The sequence below is a fragment of the Pseudophryne corroboree genome, chromosome 1, assembly GCF_028390025.1.
Source record: "Pseudophryne corroboree isolate aPseCor3 chromosome 1, aPseCor3.hap2, whole genome shotgun sequence".
In the NCBI taxonomy this organism is placed as follows: domain Eukaryota; kingdom Metazoa; phylum Chordata; class Amphibia; order Anura; family Myobatrachidae; genus Pseudophryne; species Pseudophryne corroboree.
This window is the reverse complement of record NC_086444.1, coordinates 483,498,852-483,519,862: the sequence shown is the minus strand read 5'-3', so window position 1 is coordinate 483,519,862 and position 21,011 is coordinate 483,498,852. Positions and strand designations below refer to the sequence as shown.

General features: G+C 45.7%; 1 protein-coding gene across 5 annotated transcripts in view; it reads left to right on the top strand.

Annotated features, from left to right (window-relative positions):
- The window catches only part of NTRK2 (neurotrophic receptor tyrosine kinase 2), a 424,378-nt gene that overhangs the window by 24,918 nt on the left and 378,449 nt on the right, over positions 1 to 21,011 (top strand). For all 5 annotated transcript variants that reach the window (XM_063913787.1, XM_063913785.1, XM_063913786.1 and 2 more), the window contains exon 5: positions 384 to 452. In XM_063913787.1, the coding sequence (XP_063769857.1) occupies positions 384 to 452 (69 nt within the window). The remainder of the gene's footprint in view (positions 1 to 383; positions 453 to 21,011) is intronic.

Below are 21,011 nucleotides of genomic sequence, written 5' to 3'. Positions count from 1 at the left end.
CAAGTATGGTCTACATACTGTTACATTGTACAATTATGTATGAGTAGTACTCAGTACATAACAGCATGAATGTGTACATGATATAGTACATAAAATATGTACATAAAGGTAAGCCTGAGTACATAAACAGTAAATAAAGGTATAAGTGAGTACATAATATAGGACATGCAGATATACGTGTGTACATAAAGTTATAAATCTGTACAAAAAATAATACATAAAGGAATGTGTATTGAAATATAGTTGAAATATTTAATAGTTAATGATACCAGTTTTATTTATAGAAGTAATTATTAAATATACTGTTTGCTATGGTAATAGTATTATTATTTTTGAAGCTAAGAATATGCAGTAACACAGGAAATGTTTGGGTTTGGTTTCAGAGACCTTTCCAGAAACAAGCTGACATCCTTGAACAGAAAATTATTTCGTCACCTATCCTTGACTCATTTGTAAGATATGTTTATTATTTATATATTTGATATATTTTTAGTTTACAATTTTGCATGTTTTCAAGACAAGAACATGCTTATACACGTCAGTATCTTTTATTATTGTTCATCGTCTTTGTCCTGCTCTGTGATGTGCATTTTACTAATCTAAACTTGGATTTAAAAAAAATCATATTAATTTGGTAAATCAAACACCCACTATACATCCACTCTGTGTTTCAGTGTGGGTTCAGTGGGGGGCGAAGTTGGTAGTAGTGGTGGTGGGGTTCATGAGGGCCAGCTCTGTGGGTGCTTTTGTTACACCTAATGTATGTGTTGTTGCTGCCACGACCATGTTTATGCATGACATCATGTGCAGTCATATGGGAAGGGGTGACAACAACAACACCAATGTTTAAAGTTGGCTCCTGACTGGTCCTTCAGAAAATAAAAACCCTCCGCAGCCATTTTAAAGTGATGAACATTCATATTTTGCTAATTAGGTGGTAATGCTGCTTTAAGTTGCTTTTTCTTTTTTCTTTTTAAAAAGCAAGATTTTCCCAGAAGCTGCTAAAGTGGTATTAGAAGAAACGCTAGTCTAACAAACAAGAGACCTGGGGCGGGATTAATGGCGGTCAAGATCGCCGGAGGTGCAGGATGCCAGATGATCTCAGATGTTTTTTTCGAAAGGGGCAATCACTTTCAAGGCATGGTTTTGCCTTGTAAGTGATTACCCCTTTAAAAAAAACCTTCCGAGATTGGCCAGCAACCTGCACCTCCGGCAATCTCGGATGCCATTAAATCCCGCCAAAAGTGTCTTGTCCAAAGCCACAAGAAGTTGACATTGGTATTTAAACTGAATTGAGCATTCAATACATAAAAATGTGGAAATCATCCACAAATGCATTTTATAAACATACACAGCATGCTACATTGCCTCTGAAGCCTCATATTGGGAAGTGCTGACTGTGAGCTCGGAGCAGCTGCATGCTGACGTTAATCTCTTTCAGCCAGTGTCCACACTGTAAGAGATTGTTGTAAGATAATGTATTGCTTTAACCTAATACAATGGGTATTGCATGTCCCAAAACACACTAAGCTAAGAGATATGAGAATTATAATTTTGTATTACATTATATGTCTTAATGTCCTGTACTGATCGGACAAAAAGGTCATGTGGTTCTGGAATATGTATTTCTTTTGGCCAGTACTATCAACATAGTGTAGTTTGCCAGAAACTGAGAATGTTACCCCCTCAGCACTATGATGCAACTCCTTAACCCTTTGGCTTTTTTCAATTTGTTGTTTTGATATTTTTTTGTTTGTTGTTGTTGTAATGGTAATGCTGGAACAATGAGCCTAATTCAGAGTTGATCGCAGCAGCAAATTTGTTAGCAGTTGCGCAAAACCATGGGGGTCATTCCGAGTTGATCATAGCTGTGCTAATTTTGGCACAGCTACGATCATTTACACTGACATGCGGGGGGGACGCCCTGCACAGGGCTAGCCCGCCCCGCATGTCAGTGCCGGCCCCCACCGCAGAAGTGCAAAGGCATCGCACAACGGCGATGTCTTTGCACTTCAAGAGTAGCTCCCGGCCAGCGCAGCTTTTGCATGCTGGCCGGGAGCTACTCCTCGCTCCCTGGCCTGCAACGGCTGCGTGACGTCACACGCACCCTGTTCGGTCCGGACACACCTGGGTTGGCCGGACTGCGCCTACGAAATGGCAGCCAAATGCCGCCGTTTTGCCCCCTCCCGCCCAGCGACCGCCTCTGCCTGTCAATCAGGCAGAGGCGATCGCAGCCCTGCCACGGCCTTCGGCCGTCTGGCATGCGCCGGCAAACTACGGCGCCGGCGCATGCACAGTAGAGACCCGTTCGCTCGGCTGCGAAAAACAGCAGCGAGCAAACGGGTCAGAATGACCCATCATGTGCAGTGCAGGAAGGGGGCAGATATAACATGTGCAGAGAGAGTTAGATTTGGGTGGGGTGTGTTCAAACTGAAATCTAAATTGCAGTGTAAAAATAAAGCAGACAGTATTTACCCTGCACAGAAACAAAATAACCCAGCCAAATCTAAAGGGCCCTACACACTGCACGATGCGCCGCCAAGCTTTCCGACAGCGGATACGGCCGACGGGCGACTCGGCGGCGGGGGGGGGCAGTGACGGGGGGAGTGAAGTTTCTTCACTCCCACCCGTCACCCGGCTCCATAGCAGTGCAGGCAAATATGGACGAGATCGTCCATATTGGCCTGCATGCACAAGCGACGGGGCACCAGCGATGAACGAGCGCGGGGTCGCGTATCGTTCATCGCTGGTGCCTCCACACTCAAAGATATGAATGATATCTCGTTCATTAATGAACAAGATCGTTCATATCTCTCACTCATGTTGCCCAGTGTGTAAGGCCTATAACTCTCTCTGCGAATGTTATATCTGCCCCACCTGCAGTGCACATGGTTTTGCCCAGCTGCTAATAAATTTGCTGCTGCGATCAACTCTGAATTACCCCCAATGTGCGTTTATCTAGCCACAGTTTAAATGAATATATTAATGTGCTTATATTATTGTAAACAATATTGCAACAATTATATTTTCTTTATTAAGATGATTTCAATTGTTTCACACTTATGGTAACTAGCATAGCACAACTGAAAATATGCAATGCACAAAGTGTAAAAAACCTGTAAAGTCCCAAGATGCCATTATAGTAGTATTTTAGTTGCAACATGTCTTTGTTTCTTAATAGTAAAATGTTACAGAAAAAAATAATCTACTTTTCTGCTATATTAAAATCCTTCTTACTGTGTCTAGAGCAGGCATGTCCAAACTGCGGCCCTCCAGCTGTTGTGAAACTACATATCCCAGCATGCCCTGACACAGTTTTCCTGTCAGAGAATGCTAAAGCTGTGTCAGGGCATGCTGGGATGTGTAGTTTCACAACAGCTGGAGGGCCGCAGTTTGGACATGCCTGGTCTAGAGTATGCTGGGCATAGATTGTGGGGAAAATGTATCAAACCATGGAGAGAGATAAAGTGGAGAGAGGTAAAGGACTTTTCCATCAGCTCCTAACTGTCATGTTACAGGCTGTGTTTGAAAAATGACAAGAGCTGGCTGGTTGATATTTTGTCTTTCTCCAAGCTTTGATACATCCCCCCAGTGTATGGTCATGATATATGTGCTCTGCCGTCTGTTAAGGAACAGGCAAAATATAGGGCAGTCGTACGTAACAGCACATACTGTATACTGCCACATGTGGCGCACTAAGGGGTCTATTCATGAAGCAGTGAAAACTTTGGAGAAGTGAGCCAGTGGAGAGGAACCAATCAGCATTGAAGTAACATTTATAATTTGCATACTATAAAATCATACAGAGCAGCTGATTGGTTGCCATGGGCAACTTCTCCACTGGCTCACTTCTCCACTCTTTTCACTGCTTCATGAATAGACCCCGAATTATCTGATCTTTTAGACACGCTTGGCGTTGTCAGCATCTCAGACCAACCGATGATTACTGCTTGGCTGCTGCCATACACTAGTCAATTATCAGTCCGATCAGAAGATTATCGACTAATCAGGGCGATAACAGTGTATGTCCAGCATGACTATGCACTATTGTTGCCTTTAAGATGAGAGCTCTAGAAATAATAAACTTGCTTGGAGTATGAGATTATGCAGGTTTGCACTGAGCATCACATTTCCAATGCTAGGGCTACAATAGAGTTGTCTGTACTGCAGCTAGTGCCACATGCTGCAGAATGCAGGAGATTGCTAGACAAAATCACAACGATCTTATAATATAAGGCAAATGGAAAATCTGATTGTATTAAATACTTTACTTAGGCTGTGACACTACATTTGCGTTGGGACTCTGTACAACATTAGTTTTACGCTGTAAGGAGCAATTAAATTGTCTATCCTGGCACAACAAATTACGTCTTGCTCCAGAAACATTTTAATAATAAACTGCATTGATATCTGATTTTGTATTGCTGCGATAAGCGATTAGGGAAAACCATTGTTATCACAGCATTATAGCAGGACTGCCATCAGAAATTTTGGGGCCCGGGACTGACAAAATAGACAGGTCCCTCCTCCCAGGGGCCCTCCTCCCCAATAAACCCCTCTAGAGTTGTTCAGTGCCCCTATGTGATGGTATTCCCAGTGCTGTGTCACTGCTATGCGCAGTGCTGTCAGTGTAGTACCAGTGATGAGCAGTCCTATGCTAAGCACTGTGCTAGCAATATGCCCAGTGCTGTACCATGCAATATGCCCAGTGCTGTACCATGCAATATGCCCAGTGCTGATCCGCCAGTGTTCAGATGTTACAAACCTAGGTGATGCTGCTTCCCCGAGGCGCAGACTTGACTGTCTGCAGCAATCTGACCTCCGTCACCCCGCTGCTATGTTCACTGCTCGAGGCCATGCTCTCAGCACAGCTCGCAGCCCCTCTGCCATGACACTCACTGACCCACATTTCCATCCGCTGGGGGTATGAGGCGGCAGGGGATGTGTGCATGATTGTGCACATTGTGGATCTGACGGGGAGCCGTTATTGCTGAGACAGCATATATTTATGGTATATTGAGACAGAATTCACCAACATGATTGGACACATTAGATCACATGACCATGCATTATTTACGAACGACAGCACACCTCAGCCTGATTTGCTTCCTGCTATGACCAAAACCTCATCACAAAGTCACAGCTGTATCACTACACAAATGCAGAGGTGTATCTACCCATTGGCCAGGATGGCACTCGCCAGGGGTGCCAACTGAGCAGGGGGCGCCGCCTGACGGTGCCTCCCTCGGCCAATGGGTAGAATCCCTTAAGCCGTAGTGTCTGGCAATACCTGCTGTGCCGAGCTGTCTGTGCATTGCCTAGGATGAAGGGTGGAGGATTGCTCAGCAGGCAGGAGCTGGTGCCAGTGTCCGGCACCGCAATGCACTACAGGGAAGAAACTGAAAATAAACTACAACTCCCAGCAACCCTTGCTTTTGGGAGCTCCCGGCAGAAAGGCAGCTGTAGTTTTTTTTTTTCAGTTTCTTCACGTAGTTTGGTGCGGTGCCCGACACCGGCGCCAGCTCCTGACTGCAGAGCGATCCTCTGCCCTCCATCCCAGGCAGCTCGGCACAGCAGGTATTGCCAGACACTACGGCTATCTGCTGGGATGTTGTGGGGGTGGGGACTAGGGCTATATGCTGTGTGGGGAGGCTTGTATGTGCTGGGAGTGGGGAGACTACTACTATGTGCTATGGGCGGACTACAGCTATGTGCTGGGCGGTGGATGAGGACTATGGCTATGTGCTTGGGGAGTTGAGGTGCTATGTGCAGAGAGGGGTCTATGGCTATCTATGCTGGCAGGGAACTATTGTTATGTGATGGGAGGTGGGTGGGGACTACTGTATGACTGTGTTGGGAGAGGTGGAGACTACGGCTATGTGCTGGGGGATTACGGCTATTGCTTGGGGAGGTGGGGGCTATGGCTATTCACTGGGATGGGACTATGGCTATGTGCTGGAAGGGGGATGGGGACTATGACTATATGACTGTGCGGGCATATCTGGCACTGTAAGGGCTTATCTGACACTGTGGGGGCATATGTGTATCTGGCACTGTGGGGGCATATCTAGCACAGTGGGGTACATCTGACACTGTGGGGGAATTTCTGGCACCGTGGAGGCATGTGTGTATCTGGCACTGTGAGGGCGTTTCTGGCAACGTGGGGGCATATCTGGCAACGTGGAGGAATATTGTATCTGGCACTGTGGGGGCATATCTAGCACAGTGGGGCACATCTGACACTGTGGGGGCATATCTGGCACCGTGGAGGCATGTGTGTATCTGGCACTGTGAGGGCGTTTCTGGCAACGTGGGGGCATATCTGGCAACGTGGGGGAATATGTGTATCTGGCACTGTGGGGGCATATCTAGCACTGTGGGGCATATCTGGCACTGTGGGGGAATATCTGGCACTGTGGGGGCATATCGGGCACTGTGGGGGCATATCGGGCACTGTGGGGGCATGTGTGTATCTGGCACTGTGAGGGCATATGTGTATCTGGCACTATTGCGGGCATATGTGTATCTGGCATTGCAGTATTGGGGTCATATGTGTATCACGCACTCATTTTCATTGACCACGACAATTTTTTTCTACTTACACCACTGGGTAGTCCACTGCACTGCACTTCTTTCCACTACTATTTGAATATACTACCTGGCATTGGGTGGCATTGTGTCCTCAGCCAGGCCAGGCACTGCTGATATCTCCTCAGTGCTATAAGAATTACTGTGTGGGCATAACGAGTAAAGGGAACTGCTACTGTGTGGGCATGATGTGTATAAGGGTTACTACTGTGTAGCGTAATTTGAATTGGGGGAACAATTGTATGGTCATGCCCCTTTCCCAAAAGATCATGTCCCTTTTTTGCACATGCACCTTTCCTATTTCAAATATGGAGGGCGCCAGTCCCCTACTTTGCCAGGGGCGCTCGGACACCTAGATACACCCCTGCACAAATGTAAACAGTAACAGATCTAACAGCATACTTGCCTACCTGACCCTCTCCATGAGGGAGAAAATGCTCTGTTCCTGGACTTTCCTGGTAATGTATGATTGCCATCACCTGTGGTGAGCTAATTAATTGATAAGAAAGGTGTTTCACCACAGGGGATGGCAATCGGTATCCGTTCAGATGGTCGACCATGTTATGGTCAACAGTCATTAGGTCGACCACTATTGGTCGACATGGACACATGGTCGACACATGAAAATGGTCGACACGTGAAAGGTCGACACGTGAAAAGGTCGACATGAGTTTTTTAACTTTTTTTTCTTTTGGGGAACTTTTCCATACTTTACGATCCACGTGGACTGCGATTGGAACGGTAATCTGTGCCGAGCGAAGCGAAGGCACCATGCCCGAAGCATGGCGAGCGAAGCGAGCCATGCGAGGGGACGCGGTGCACTAATTGGGGTTCCCAGTCACTTTTTCACAAAAAACTACACCAAAAAAGTAAAAAAACTCATGTCGACCTTTTCATGTGTCGACCTTTCATGTGTCAACCATGTGTCCATGTCAATGTCGACCAATAACATGGTCGACCATACATACCGGAACCATGGCAATCATACATTACCAGGAAAGTCCAGGAACTGAGCATTTTCTCCCTCATGGATAGGGTCAGGTAGGCAAGTATGTCTAAGGGTGTGTACACATGGTGAGATCCTTGCTATGCCCGAATTTCACTTGCGATTTCCCTTGAACTCCCCGGAGCCCAGCACCACCGATTTTTACTAACTTTTCTTGAGATATGGACTATGGGGTAAATTTACTAAGATTCGTGTTTTCCCGTTTGAGGTCAAAGTTCAATCACGAATGACATCGAAAGTGTAAATATGCAACTTTTTGAATTGATTACGACTAATTTACTAAGCTGCCGTATTCTGCATTTTCGTGTTTTCCGATGTCGATGTCATTCGTTTTTTTTGGCAGTGTTTTACGTGAGTGACTTGTAAAACACTGCCGACTTTAATACAATGAATCTCGGCCGGATCTGAGAGATCCGTGCTGGGCTTCATTGTGCACTTTGTTTAACAAAAAAATAAAGTTTAAATGTAAAAAAAAAATTGCGTGGGGTCCCCCCTCCTAAGGCAAACCAGCCTCGGGCTCTTTGAGCCGACCCTGGTTGCAGAAATATGGGAAAAAAATGGACAGGGGTTCCCCCATATTTAAGCAACCAGCATCGGGCTCTGCGCCTGGTCCTGGTTCCAAAAATACGGGGGACAAAAAGAGTAGGGGTCCCCCGTATTTTTGAAACCAGCACCGGGCTCCACTAGCTGGACAGATAATGCCACAGCCGGGGGTCACTTTTATACAGTGCCTTGCGGCCATGGCATCAAATATCCAACTAGTCACCCCTGGCCGGGGTACCCTGGGGGAGTGGGGACCCCTTCAATCAAGGGCCCCCCCCCCAGCCACCCAAGGGCCAGGGGTGAAGCCCGAGGCTGTCCCCCCCATCCAATAGGCTGCGGATGGGGGGCTGATAGCCTTTGTGAAAAGTGATTGATATTGTTTTTAGTAGCAGTACTGCAAGGCCCAGCAAGCCTCCCCCGCAAGCTGGTACTTGGAGAACCACAAGTACCAGCATGCGGCGGAAAAACGGGCCCGCTGGTACCTGTAGTACTACTACTAAAAAAATACCCCAATAAAGACAACACACACACACCTTGACAGTATAACTTTAATACATCCATCCACACCTCCATATACACATACTTACCTTATGTTCCCACGCAGGTCGATCCTCTTCTCCAGTAGAATCCATGGTGTACCTGTAGAAAAAATTATACTCACATAATCCAGTGTTTTCGGCTCCTCTGTAAATCCTTTTGTAATCCACGTACTTGAAAAAATAAAAAAACGGATACCCGACCACGAACTGAAAGGGGACCCATGTTTTCACATGGGTCCCCTTTCCCCGAATGCCAGAAACCCACTCTGACTGATGTCTAAGTGGGTTTCTTCAGCCAATCAGGGAGCACTACGCTGTGGCACCCTCCTGATCGTCTGTGTGCTCCTGTACTGTATGACAGGCGGCACACGGCAGTGTTACAATGTAGCGCCTATGCGCTCCATTGTAACCAATGGTGGGAACTTTCAGGTCAGCGGTGAGGTCACTTTCGGTCAACCGCTGACCTGAAAGTTCCCACCATTGGTTACAATGGAGCGCATAGGCGCTACATTGTAACACTGCCGTGTGCCGCCTGTCATACAGTACAGGAGCACACAGCCGATCAGGAGGGTGTCACAACGTAGCGCTCCCTGATTGGCTGAAGAAACCCACATAGACATCAGTCAGAGTGGGTTTCTGGCATTCGGGGAAAGGGGGCCCATGTGAAAACATGGGTCCCCTTTCAGTTCGTGGTCGGGTATCCGTTTTTTTATTTTTTCAAGTACGTGGATTACAAAAGGATTTACCGAGGAGCCGAAAACACTGGATTATGTGAGTATAATTTTTTCTACAGGTACACAATGGATTCTACTGGAGAAGAGGACCGACCTGCGTGGGAACATAAGGTAAGTATGTGTATATGGAGGTGTGGATGGATGTATTAAAGTTATACTTTCAAGGTGTGTGTGTGTTGTCTTTATTGGGGTATTTTTTTAGTAGTAGTACTACAGGTACCAGCGGGCCCGTTTTTCCGCCGCATGCTGGTACTTGTGGTTCTCCAAGTACCAGCTTGCGGGGGTGGCTTGCTGGGCCTTGTAGTACTGCTACTAAAAACAATATCAATCACTTTTCACAAAGGCTATCAGCCCCCCATCCGCAGCCTATTGGATGGGGGGGACAGCCTCGGGCTTCACCCCTGGCCCTTGGGTGGCTGGGGGGGGACCCCTTGATTGAAGGGGTCCCCACTCCCCCAGGGTACCCCGGCCAGGGGTGACTAGTTGGATATTTGATGCCACGGCCGCAAGGCACTGTATAAAAGTGACCCCCGGCTGTGGCATTATCTGTCCAGCTAGTGGAGCCCGGTGCTGGTTTCAAAAATACGGGGAACCCCTACTCTTTTTGTCCCCCGTATTTTTGGAACCAGGACCAGGCGCAGAGCCCGATGCTGGTTGCTTAAATATGGGGGAACCCCTGTCCATTTTTTCCCCATATTTCTGCAACCAGGATCGGCTCAAAGAGCCCGAGGCTGGTTTGCCTTAGGAGGGGGGACCCCACGCAATTTTTTTTCAGAAAATGTATAACATTTCCCCCCCGTTCCCACTGAAAAACATGCACGGATCTCATGGATCCGTGCATGCCTATACAAACACGGGATAAAAAAGCAGGTCTGTTTTTTTTTAGCACTTTTTCACGATTTGTATTTTATCACGGCAGTGTTTGGCTATTGTTGGCAGTGTTTGTGTTTTGCACTTTTTAGTAAATTCCCGATTTCTAGCAAATTGCAGGCGTATTTGACCGATGGTGTATTGATTCGTGATTTTTTCCTAGGACTTCCAAAATATTACGAATGCCCTCATCACTGCCGTGATTTTTGCTTAGTAAATTACCGAGATGACACTTTGATGAAAAAACGGCATCTCGGTCAAAATCGGGACCTTAGTAAATATACCCCTATGTGTGCTTACGATTTTGGCTTATGTGAGATGTCATTGACATGTGAGATGAGCTACATAGTACACCGATCTAGCAAGGATTGACTTGCCTGCATAGTCGATCTTTTCTTGCGATGCCGACCTGGCGGGACCGCGAATCGGGATCGCAAGGTGACTTTCACCTTGCGATCTGCACTAACTTTTCTTGCGATTTTGACTATATAGTCAAAATCGAAAGAAAATATCTCACCGTGTGTACACACCCTTACAGAGACACAGAGAAACAGCACATCACTGCCTCACTATGGGGTAAATGTATGAAGCAGTGATAAGAGTGAAGGGAGCCTGTGAAGAAGTGTGCCATGGCAACCAATCAGCAGTGAGGTTACCAAGAGCGTAGCTACCATAGATGTAGGGAGTGCAGCTGCTTTGGGGCCCAGAGCTGATAGGGGCCACCTTCCCTGTCACAGGTACATGTGTTATACATTTATCACCATTGGGTGATAACAGGTTTGCCTTCGGACCTACGATATATCTAGTTATGCCCCTGGACCTGCTCATTGTAATGTGGTATAAAATGAACTAGACTGAAGGCATTAAAATGTTACATAATATGAACTGGGGCATTGTAATATAGTATGATATGAACTGAGAACACTGTATGTGATAATGTGAATGGCTGATACTGTGTTCCATGATGTGCACTGGTGGCCCTACAATGTGACATAATGTGAACTATGGCATTACTGTGAGGCATAACATTAACTAAGACACTACTATGGTTCAGAAAATGAACAGGGGCACTATTATGGGGCATGAAATGAACAACTCCAGTGGTCGCTCTAATCATTGGGGCATGGCTCCCTCAAAATGTTGCTATGGGGCCCACAAAGTTCTGGCTACGCCCCTGGAGGTTACATTTATAATTTGCATACTATAAAATTATACAGAGCACGGGCACACTTCTCCACTCTTATCACTGCTTCATACATTTACCCCATCTCAGAGAACCGAACCCTACCGAACTTCACTACCCGAGCCCGAATCTGAGCCCGGCTCGGGTTTTCCCGCCTGACTCGGAAACCAGAACGAGGCAAAACGTCATCATCCCGCTGTCAGATTCTTGCGGGCTTTGGATTCCATATAAAAAGCCACGCGTTGCCGCCATTTACCCTCTGGTATTGGAGAGTGTAGAGAGAGGAGGTGTCTCCGTCTTCAGTGTCCTGCATCAGCTCAGTGGCAGTGTCTTGTGCTGCATCAGTCCAGTCACAGTGATTGTGTCCTCTGCTGCCATATGTCCAGTGCTGCTGTATAAATCCTGTCCAGTGTTGCTGTGTTGTCTTGCATCAGTACAGTGGTGGTGTATTGTGCTGCATCAGTCCAGTCACAGTGGTGGTGTCCTCTGCTGACATATGTCCAGTGCTGCTGTAAAAGTCCAGTCCAGTGGTGCTGTGTTGTGCTGCATCAGTTCAGTGGTGGTGTATTGTGCTGCATCAGTCCAGTCACAGTGGTTGTGTCCTCTGCTGCCATATGTCCAGTGCTGCTTCATAAGTCCAGTCCAGTGGTGCTGTGTTGTCCTGCATCAGTTCAGTGGTGGTGTATTGTGCTGCATCAGTCCAGTCACAGTGGTTGTGTCCTCTGCTGCCATATGTCCAGTGCTGCTGCATAAGTCCAGTCTAGTGGTGCTGTGTTGTCCTGCATCAGTACAGGTGTAGTGTCTTGTGCTGCATCAGTCCAGTCACAGTGGTGGTGTTCTCTGCTGCCATATGTCCAGTGCTGCTGTATAAATCCAGTCCAGTGGTGCTGTGTTGTGCTGCATCATTTCAGTGGTGGTGTATTGTGCTGCATCTGTCCAGTCACAGTGGTGGTGTCCTCTGCTGCCATATGTCCAGTGCTGCTGTATAAGTCCAGTCCATTGCACTGGTGCTGTGTTATCCTGCATCAGTCCAGTGGTGGTGCCCTGTGCTGCTGTATATGTCCAGTGGTACTGCCGTATATGTCCAGTGATACTGACGTATATGTCCAGTGATACTGCCGTATATGTCCAGCGGTACTACCGTATAAATCCAGTGATACTGCCGTATAATTCCAGTGGTACTGGCGTATAATTCCAGTGGTACTGGCGTATAAATCCAGTCCAGTGATACTACCGTATATGTCCAGAGATACTGCCATATAATTCCAGTGGTACTGGCGTATAATTCCAGCAGTACTGGCGTATAAATCCAGTCCAGTGATACTGCTGTATATGTCCAGTGATACTGCCGTATAATTCCAGTGGTACTGGCATATAATTCCAGTGGTACCGGTATATAAATCCAGTCCAGTGATACTGTCGTATATGTCCAGTGGTACTGCCGTATAATTCCAGAGATACTGCCGTATAATTCAGTGATCCTGACGTATAATTCCAGTGGTACTGGCATATAAATCCAGTGATACTGCTGTATAATTCCAGTTACTGGCGTATAATTCCAGCAGTACTGCCGTGTAAATCTATTCCAGGGATACTGCCGTATATGTCCAGTGGTACTGCCGTATAAATCCAGTGGTACTGACATATAATTCCAGTGATACTGCCGTATAATTCCAGTGATCCTGCTGTATAATTCCAGTGGTACTGGTGTATAATTACAGTGATACTGCCATATAATTCCAGTGGTACTGCCATATAATTCCAGTGATCCTGCTGTATAATTCCACTGGTACTGGCATATAATTCCAGCGGTACTGGCGTATAAATCCAGTCCAGTGATACTGCGGTATATGTCCAGAGGTACTGCCGTATAATTCCAGTGGTACTGGCGTATAATTCCAGCAGTACTGGCGTATAAATCCAGTCCAGTGATACTGCTGTATATGTCCAGTGATACTGCCGTATAATTCCAGTGGTACTGGCATATAATTCCAGTGGTACCGGTATATAAATCCAGTCTAGTGATACTGTCGTATATGTCCAGTGGTACTGCCGTATAATTCCAGTGATACTGCCGTATAATTCAGTGATCCTGACGTATAATTCCAGTGGTACTGGCATATAAATCCAGTGATACTGCTGTATAATTCCAGTTACTGGCGTATAATTTCAGCAGTACTGCCGTGTAAATCTATTCCAGGGATACTGCCGTATATGTCCAGTGGTACTGCCGTATAAATCCAGTGGTACTGTCATATAATTCCAGTGATACTGCCGTATAATTCCAGTGATCCTGCTGTATAATTCCAGTGGTACTGGTGTATAATTACAGTGATACTGCCATATAATTCCAGTGGTACGGCCATATAATTCCAGTGATCCTGCTGTATAATTCCACTGGTACTGGCATATAATTCCAGCGGTACTGGCGTATAAATCCAGTCCAGTGATACTGCGGTATATGTCCAGAGGTACTGCCGTATAATTCCAGTGATACTGCCGTATAAATCCAGTGATCCTGCCATATAATTCCAGTGGTACTGGCGTATAAATCCAGTGAAACTGTCATATAATTCCAGTGATACTGGCGTATAATTCCAGTGGTACTGCCGTATAAATCCAGTCCAGTGATACTGTTGTATATGTCCAGTGGTAGTGCCATACAAGTTCAGTGGTACAGCCGTATACTTCCAGGGATACTGCCGTATAATTACATTGATCCTGCCGTATAATTCCAGTGGTACTGGCATATAAATCCATTGATACTGCCGTATAATTCCGGTGGCACTGCCGTATAATTCCAGTGATCTTGCCGTATAATTCCAGTGGTACTGGTGTATAATTCCAGCTGTACTGTCGTATAAATCCAGTCCAGTGATACTGCCGTATATGTCCAGTGGTACTGCCGTATAAATCCAGTGGTACTGCCGTATAAAACCAGTGATACTGCAGTATAATTCCAGTGATCCTGCCATATAATTCCAGTGGTACTGTCGTATACGTCCAGTGATGCTGCTGTATAATTCCAGTGATGCTGCCGTATAATTCCAGTGATACTGCCATATAATTCCAGCGATCCTGCCGTATAATTCCAGTGGTACTTCTGTATAATTCCAGTGATATTGCCGTATAATTCAAGTCTAGTGGTGCTGCCATATAAATTCAGTGGTGCTGTCCTGTGCTGTATATTATTTACTCCAAATAAAGGGGTTATTAATATTTAATCCAAATAATTTTCACAGGGTTTGCCCTGTGTGGTGTAGTGGTATGCTTTCCTTTACCGCGTATTGTTATATAACTCCAGAAATATAATGGAGAACAAAAATTTGGAGGCTAAAATAGGGAAAGATCAAGAAACAGTTCCTCCTAGTGCTGAAGCTGCTGCCACTAGTCATGATATAGACGATGAAATGCCATCAACGTCGTCTGCCAAGGCCGATGTCCAATGTCATAGTCGAGGCAATGTCAAATCCAAAAAGCAAAAGTTCAGTAAAAAGACCCAAAAAAATAAATTTAAATGGTCTGAGGAGAAACGTAAACTTGCCAATATGCCATTTATGACACGGAGAGCAAGGAATGGCTAAGGCCCTGGCCTATGGTCATGACTAGTGGTTCAGCTTCACATGACAATGGTAGCCCTCATACTCCCACTAGAAAAATGAAAAGAGTTAAGTTGGCAAAAGCACAGGAAAGAACTGTGCATTCTAAGATGGTATCACAAATCCCCAAGGAGAGTCAAAGTGTGTCGGCGGTTGTGATGTCTGAACTTCCCAACACTGGACGGGAAGAAGTGGCTCTTTCCACCATTTGCATGCCCTCTGCAAGTGCTGGAGGGAACACCCACAGTTCAGTTTCTGATATTCAAATTGAAGATGTCACTGTTGAAATACACCAGGATGAGGATATGGGTGTTGCTGGCACTGAGGAGAAAGTTGACGAGGAGGATTCTGATGGTGATGTGGTTTGTTTAAATCAGGCACCGGGGGAGACACCTGTTGTCCATGGGATGAATAATCCCATTGTGATGCCTGGAGAAAAAAAAAAACTTCTTCAGTGTGGAATTATTTCTCCACAAATCCGGACAACAGGTGTCAAGCTGTGTGTTGCCTCTGTCAATCTGTAATAAGTAGGGGTAAGGACATTAATTACCTAGGAACATCCTCCCTTATACGTCACCTGCAGCGCATTCATCAGAAGTCAATGTCAAGTTGTGAAACTTTGGGTAAGAGCATAAGCAGTCCACTGACACCTAAATCCCTTTTTTCTCTTGTACCCAAGCTCCTGCAAGCCACACCACCAACTACCTCAATGTCAACTTCCTCCTCAGTCAGGAACGTCAGTAATCCTGCAGGCCATGTCACTGGCAAGACTGAGGAGTCCTCTCCTAACCGGGATTCCTCTGAAGGATCCTTGAGTGGTACACCTACTGCTGCTGTTACTGCCGCTGCTGTTGTTGCTGCTGGGAGTCGATCGTCATCCCAGAGGAGAAGTCGGAAGACCACTTGTACTACTTCAACTAAGCAACTGACTGTCCAACAGTCCTTTGTGAAGAAGATGAAAATATGACAACAGTCATCCTGTTGCAAAGAGGACAACTGAGGCCTTGACAGCTATGTTGGTGTTAGACGTGCATCCGGTATCCGCCATTAGTTCAGTGGGACTTAGAGAATTGTTTGAGGTAGTATATACCCGGTTCCAAATCCCATCTAGGTTCCACTTCATTAGGCAGGCAATACCGAGAATGTACAGAGACGTCAGAAAAAGTGTCCTCAGTGTCCTAAAAAATGCAGTTGTACCCACTGTCCACTTAACCATGTGGACAAGTGGAACAGGGCAGACTAAGGACTATATGACTGTGACAGCCCACTGGGTAGATGTATGGCCTCCCGCAGCAACAACAACAGCAGCGGCACCAGTAGCAGCATATCGCTATGTATCACCACTTTCTGTAAGAGGTACACCGCTGACAACCTCTTACGGAAACTGAGGGACATCATCGCACAATGGATTACCCCAATTAGACTCTCCTGGGGATTTGTGATATTGGACAACGCCACCAATATTGTGCGTGCATTACATCTGCTCAAATTCCAGCACGTCCCATGTTTTGTGCATACAATTAATTTGGAAGTGCAGAATTTTTAGAAAAATTACAGGGGCGTGCAGGAGATGCTGTCGGTGGCCCGAAAAATTGTGGGCCACTTTCGGCATTCAGCCACCGTGACTGGAGCACCACCAAACACGCCTGAACCTGCCCCGCCATCATCTGAAGCATAAGGTAGTAACGAGGTGGAATTAAACACTCTATATGCTTCAGAGGATGGAGGAGCAGCAAAAGGCCATTCAAGCCTATACATCGACCTACGATATAGGCAAAGGAGGAGGAATGCACCTGACTCAAGCGCAGTGGAGTATGATTTCCGTCTTGTGCAAGGTTCTCCAACCCTTCGAACTTGCCACACGTGAAGTCAGTTCAGACACTGCCAGCTGAAGTCAGGTCATTCCCCTCATCAGGCTTTTGCAGAAGCAACTGGAGAAATTGAAGAAGGAGTTAAGATGGAGCGATTCCGCAAAGTATGTGGGACTTGTGGATGGAGCCCTTCATTCGCTTTTCCAGGATTCAAGGGTGGTCAATCTGTTGAAATCAGAGCACTACATTTTGGCCACCGTGCTCGATCCTAGGTTTAAAGCCTACGTTGTATCTCTCTTTCCGGCAGCACAAGTCTGCAGAGGTTCAAAGACCTGCTGGTGAGAAAATTGTCAACTCAAGCGGAACGTGACCTGTCAACAGCTCCTCCTTCACTTTCTCCCACAACTGGGGCTGCAAGGAAAAGGATAAGATTTCCTAGTCCACCCTCTGGCGGTGATGCAGGGCAGTCAGGAGCGAGTGCTGACATCTGGTCCGGACTGAAGGACCTGCCAACGATTACCGACATGTCTACTGTCACTGCATGTGATTCTGTCACCATTGAAAGAATGGTGGACGATTATATGAGTTTCAGTATCCAAGTAGGCATGTCAAACAGTCCGTACATATACTGGCAGGAAAAAGAGGCAATTTGGATGCCCTTGCACAAACTGGCTTTATTTTACCTAAGTTGCCCCCCCCCCACCCCCTTCAGTGTGTACGCCGAAAGAGTGTTTACTGCAGCAGGTAACCTTGTCAGTGATCGGCATCAAAATGAATTATAAATTCCTCTGGGAAGACCTTGACCAGTAATTGCCTCCAGAAAGTACATAGGGACCAGTGATGGTGGATTCCAGTGGGGACAAATTAATACTCTGTGAGGAGGAGGATGTACACACTGAAAGGGGTGAGGAATCGGAGGATGAGGATGAGGTCGATATCTTGCCTCTATAGGGCCAGTTTGTGTAAGGAGAGGTTGATTGCTTCTTTTTTGGTGGGGGCCCAAACAAACCAGTCATTTCAGCCACAGTCGTGTGGCAGACCCTGTTGCCAAAATGATTGCTTTGTTAAAGTGTGCATGTCCTGTTTATACAACATAAGGGTGGGAGGAAGGGCCCAAGGACAATTCAATCTTGCACCTCTTTTTCTTCTTTGCATCATGTGCTGTTTGGGGACTAGTTTTTTAAAGTGCCATCCTCTCTGACACTGCCATACAACTCCAGGGGTACTGGCGTATAAGTCCAAGGGTACTGCCGTATAAGTCCATTCCAGTGGTGCTGTCTTGTGCTGCATCAGTCCAGTGGTGGTGTCTTGTGCTGCCATAAGTCCAGTGGTGGTGTCCTGTGCTGTATATTATTTACTCCAAATAATGTATATTACTCCAAATATACATTACTTATATTATTATCAAATAATGTTTACAGGGGTTGCCCTGTGTGGTGTAGGGGTACGCTCATCTGTGCTGCATATTATTATAATAGCTCCAAATAAAATGGTTATTATTATCCAAATTAATTATACAGGCTTTGCTGTATGTGGTTTAAGGGTACGCTGTCCTGTGCCACCAATTTTGTGTGTGTATTACATCTGGGCAAATTCCAGCACTTCCCATGTTGTTTGTGCCGCACACTTGTGTTGCTTAGCTTAGTCATACAGCTTCCTCATTGCACCTCTTTTACTTCTTTGCATGATGTGCTGTTTGGGTACTATTTTTTTTAAGTGCCATCCTGTCTGCAACTGCAGTGCCACTCCTAGATGGGCCAGGTGTTTGTGCCGCACACTTGTGTCGCTTAGCTTAGTCATACAGCTTCCTCATTGCACCTCTTTTACTTCTTTGCATGATGTGCTGTTTGGGTACTATTTTTTTTAAGTGCCATCCTGTCTGCAACTGCAGTGCCACTCCTAGATGGGCCAGGTGTTTGTGCCGCACACTTGTGTCGCTTAGCTTAGTCATACAGCTACCTCATTGCACCTCTTTTACTGCTTTGCATGATGTGCTGTTTAGGGCCTAGTTTTTTAAGTGCCATCCTGTCTGCAACTGCAGTGCCACTCCTAGATGGGCCAGGTGTTTGTGCCGCACTCTTGTGTCGCTTACTGTAATTTAGTCATACAGCTACCTCATTGCACCTATTTTACTTCTTTGCATGATGTGCTATTTGGGGACCATTTTTTTTTAAGTGCCATCCTGTCTGCCACTGCAGTGCCACTCTTAGATGGGCCAGGTGTTTGTGCTGCACACTTGTGTCGCTTAGCTTAGTCATACAGCAACCTCATTGCAATTCTTTTTCTTCTTTGCATAATGTGCTGTTTGGGGCCTATTTTTTTTTATATCTGTCATCTTGTCTGCCACTGCAGTACCACTCCTAGATGGGCCAGGTGTTTGTGCCGCACACTTGTGTCGCTTAGCTTAGTCATACAGCCACCTCGGTGCAACTTTTTAGCCTAAAAACAATATTGTGAGGTGTTCAGAATAGACTGGAAATGAGTGGAAATGAATGTTATTGAGGTTAATTATACCGTAGGATCAAAATTACCCCCAAATTCTGTGATTTTAGCCATTTTTATGTTGTTTTTTTTTTTAAATCATCCAGATTTAAAACCAAAACACACAAGGGTGGTTTTGGCAAAACCAATCCAAAACCAAAACACGAGCAGGGAATTAGAACCAAACACAAAAGACGCAAAGTTCCCGCCGCACATCTCTAGTATAAACCAATCTAAACAGTTTATTCTGAACTATTTTTTCCTCTTAGTCTGTATCTTTGCCACATAGAACTATTTTGTCACAACAAGGACCATTTTATAAGATAAATATACTACTCTTGGTTGTGCGGTTGCGCTCTGATGTACGCATGCCTTCAGCCTCGTGTGTCACAACACATACCAAGGCATGAGTATATGAGAGCGCAACTGCACACCCAAGAGTGGTAAATCTATTACATGTATATACATGTATAGGATAAATATAGGATTGATCCTGAAGACGATTAAGTAAATTGAAACGTTGATCTGTGAAGGGAATTCCCTGCGTTTTATTTGATCTAAGTCCTGTGAGTGCTGTCCTAACCCGAGGTATATATACATATATAGAGATAGATAGATAGATAGATAGATAGAATGTTCTGAAACAAACCAGCACACCATGTTTTAAAAAAACATTGTATTGATATAATATCACAAAGTGGTGTACCATCAGCAGTCATATTAAAATGTGCAAAAATATTGTATACTCATCATAAATCAGTCACATAAGCCTGCTGTACCCTGTGAACGATTTATGATTAGTATACAGCAGTGGTCACCAACCTTAATTGGGGTGTGAGCCACTCGAGAAAAAATAAACCTCCTGAGGAGCTACTAAAGTTTTTTTTTTTTTTTAAAAAGCCGTACTTGAATGGTTGCTCGTGCATTCTCAGTGTTAAGACTGGACTCATGGGCAAAAAAAATTCTGGCGCCCCTCCCATTGCTATATTAAAAGTAAAGAATTAGCACGCTCCGTAGGCGCGCACGCTCCAAAAACAGGGTGTGGCCTCACTACAAGGGGTGTGGCATTGCAGGAAGAGACTACCTTTATCCCAGTTTTGCAACCTGTACGCCCAGACATTGGCCACCACAGGAAAAAAAATAAATCCTGATTCATGCCCTTTATATTATTTGACATTTTCCTCCTTATAGTACTGCCGCTTACACATTATGCCACACACGTAATGCCCGTGACGCATTATACCACACACAGTAATGCCACTTACACAATATGCCACACACCATAATGCCTGTTACACATAATGCCACACACTGCAGTGCTCCTGACACATTATTCCACACATCGTAATGCCCATGACATATTATGCCACACACCGCAATGCCTGACACATTATGCTACACACCGCAATGCCCGTGATACATTATGCCCCACACCGTAATGCCTGACACATTATGCCACCTACTGCAATGCCCTCGATACATTATGCCACACACTGTAATGACTATTACACATTATGGCCCACAGTAAGGTTTCTAATTAATTTTAAATTACCTGTTCGTTGTCAGGGGTGTCATGCTCATTGCCAGGAGTTTCATGCTCGTTGCCAGGGGTTTCATGCTCTGGGCAGTGGGGACGGACGGACCGCTCAGCGCCAGA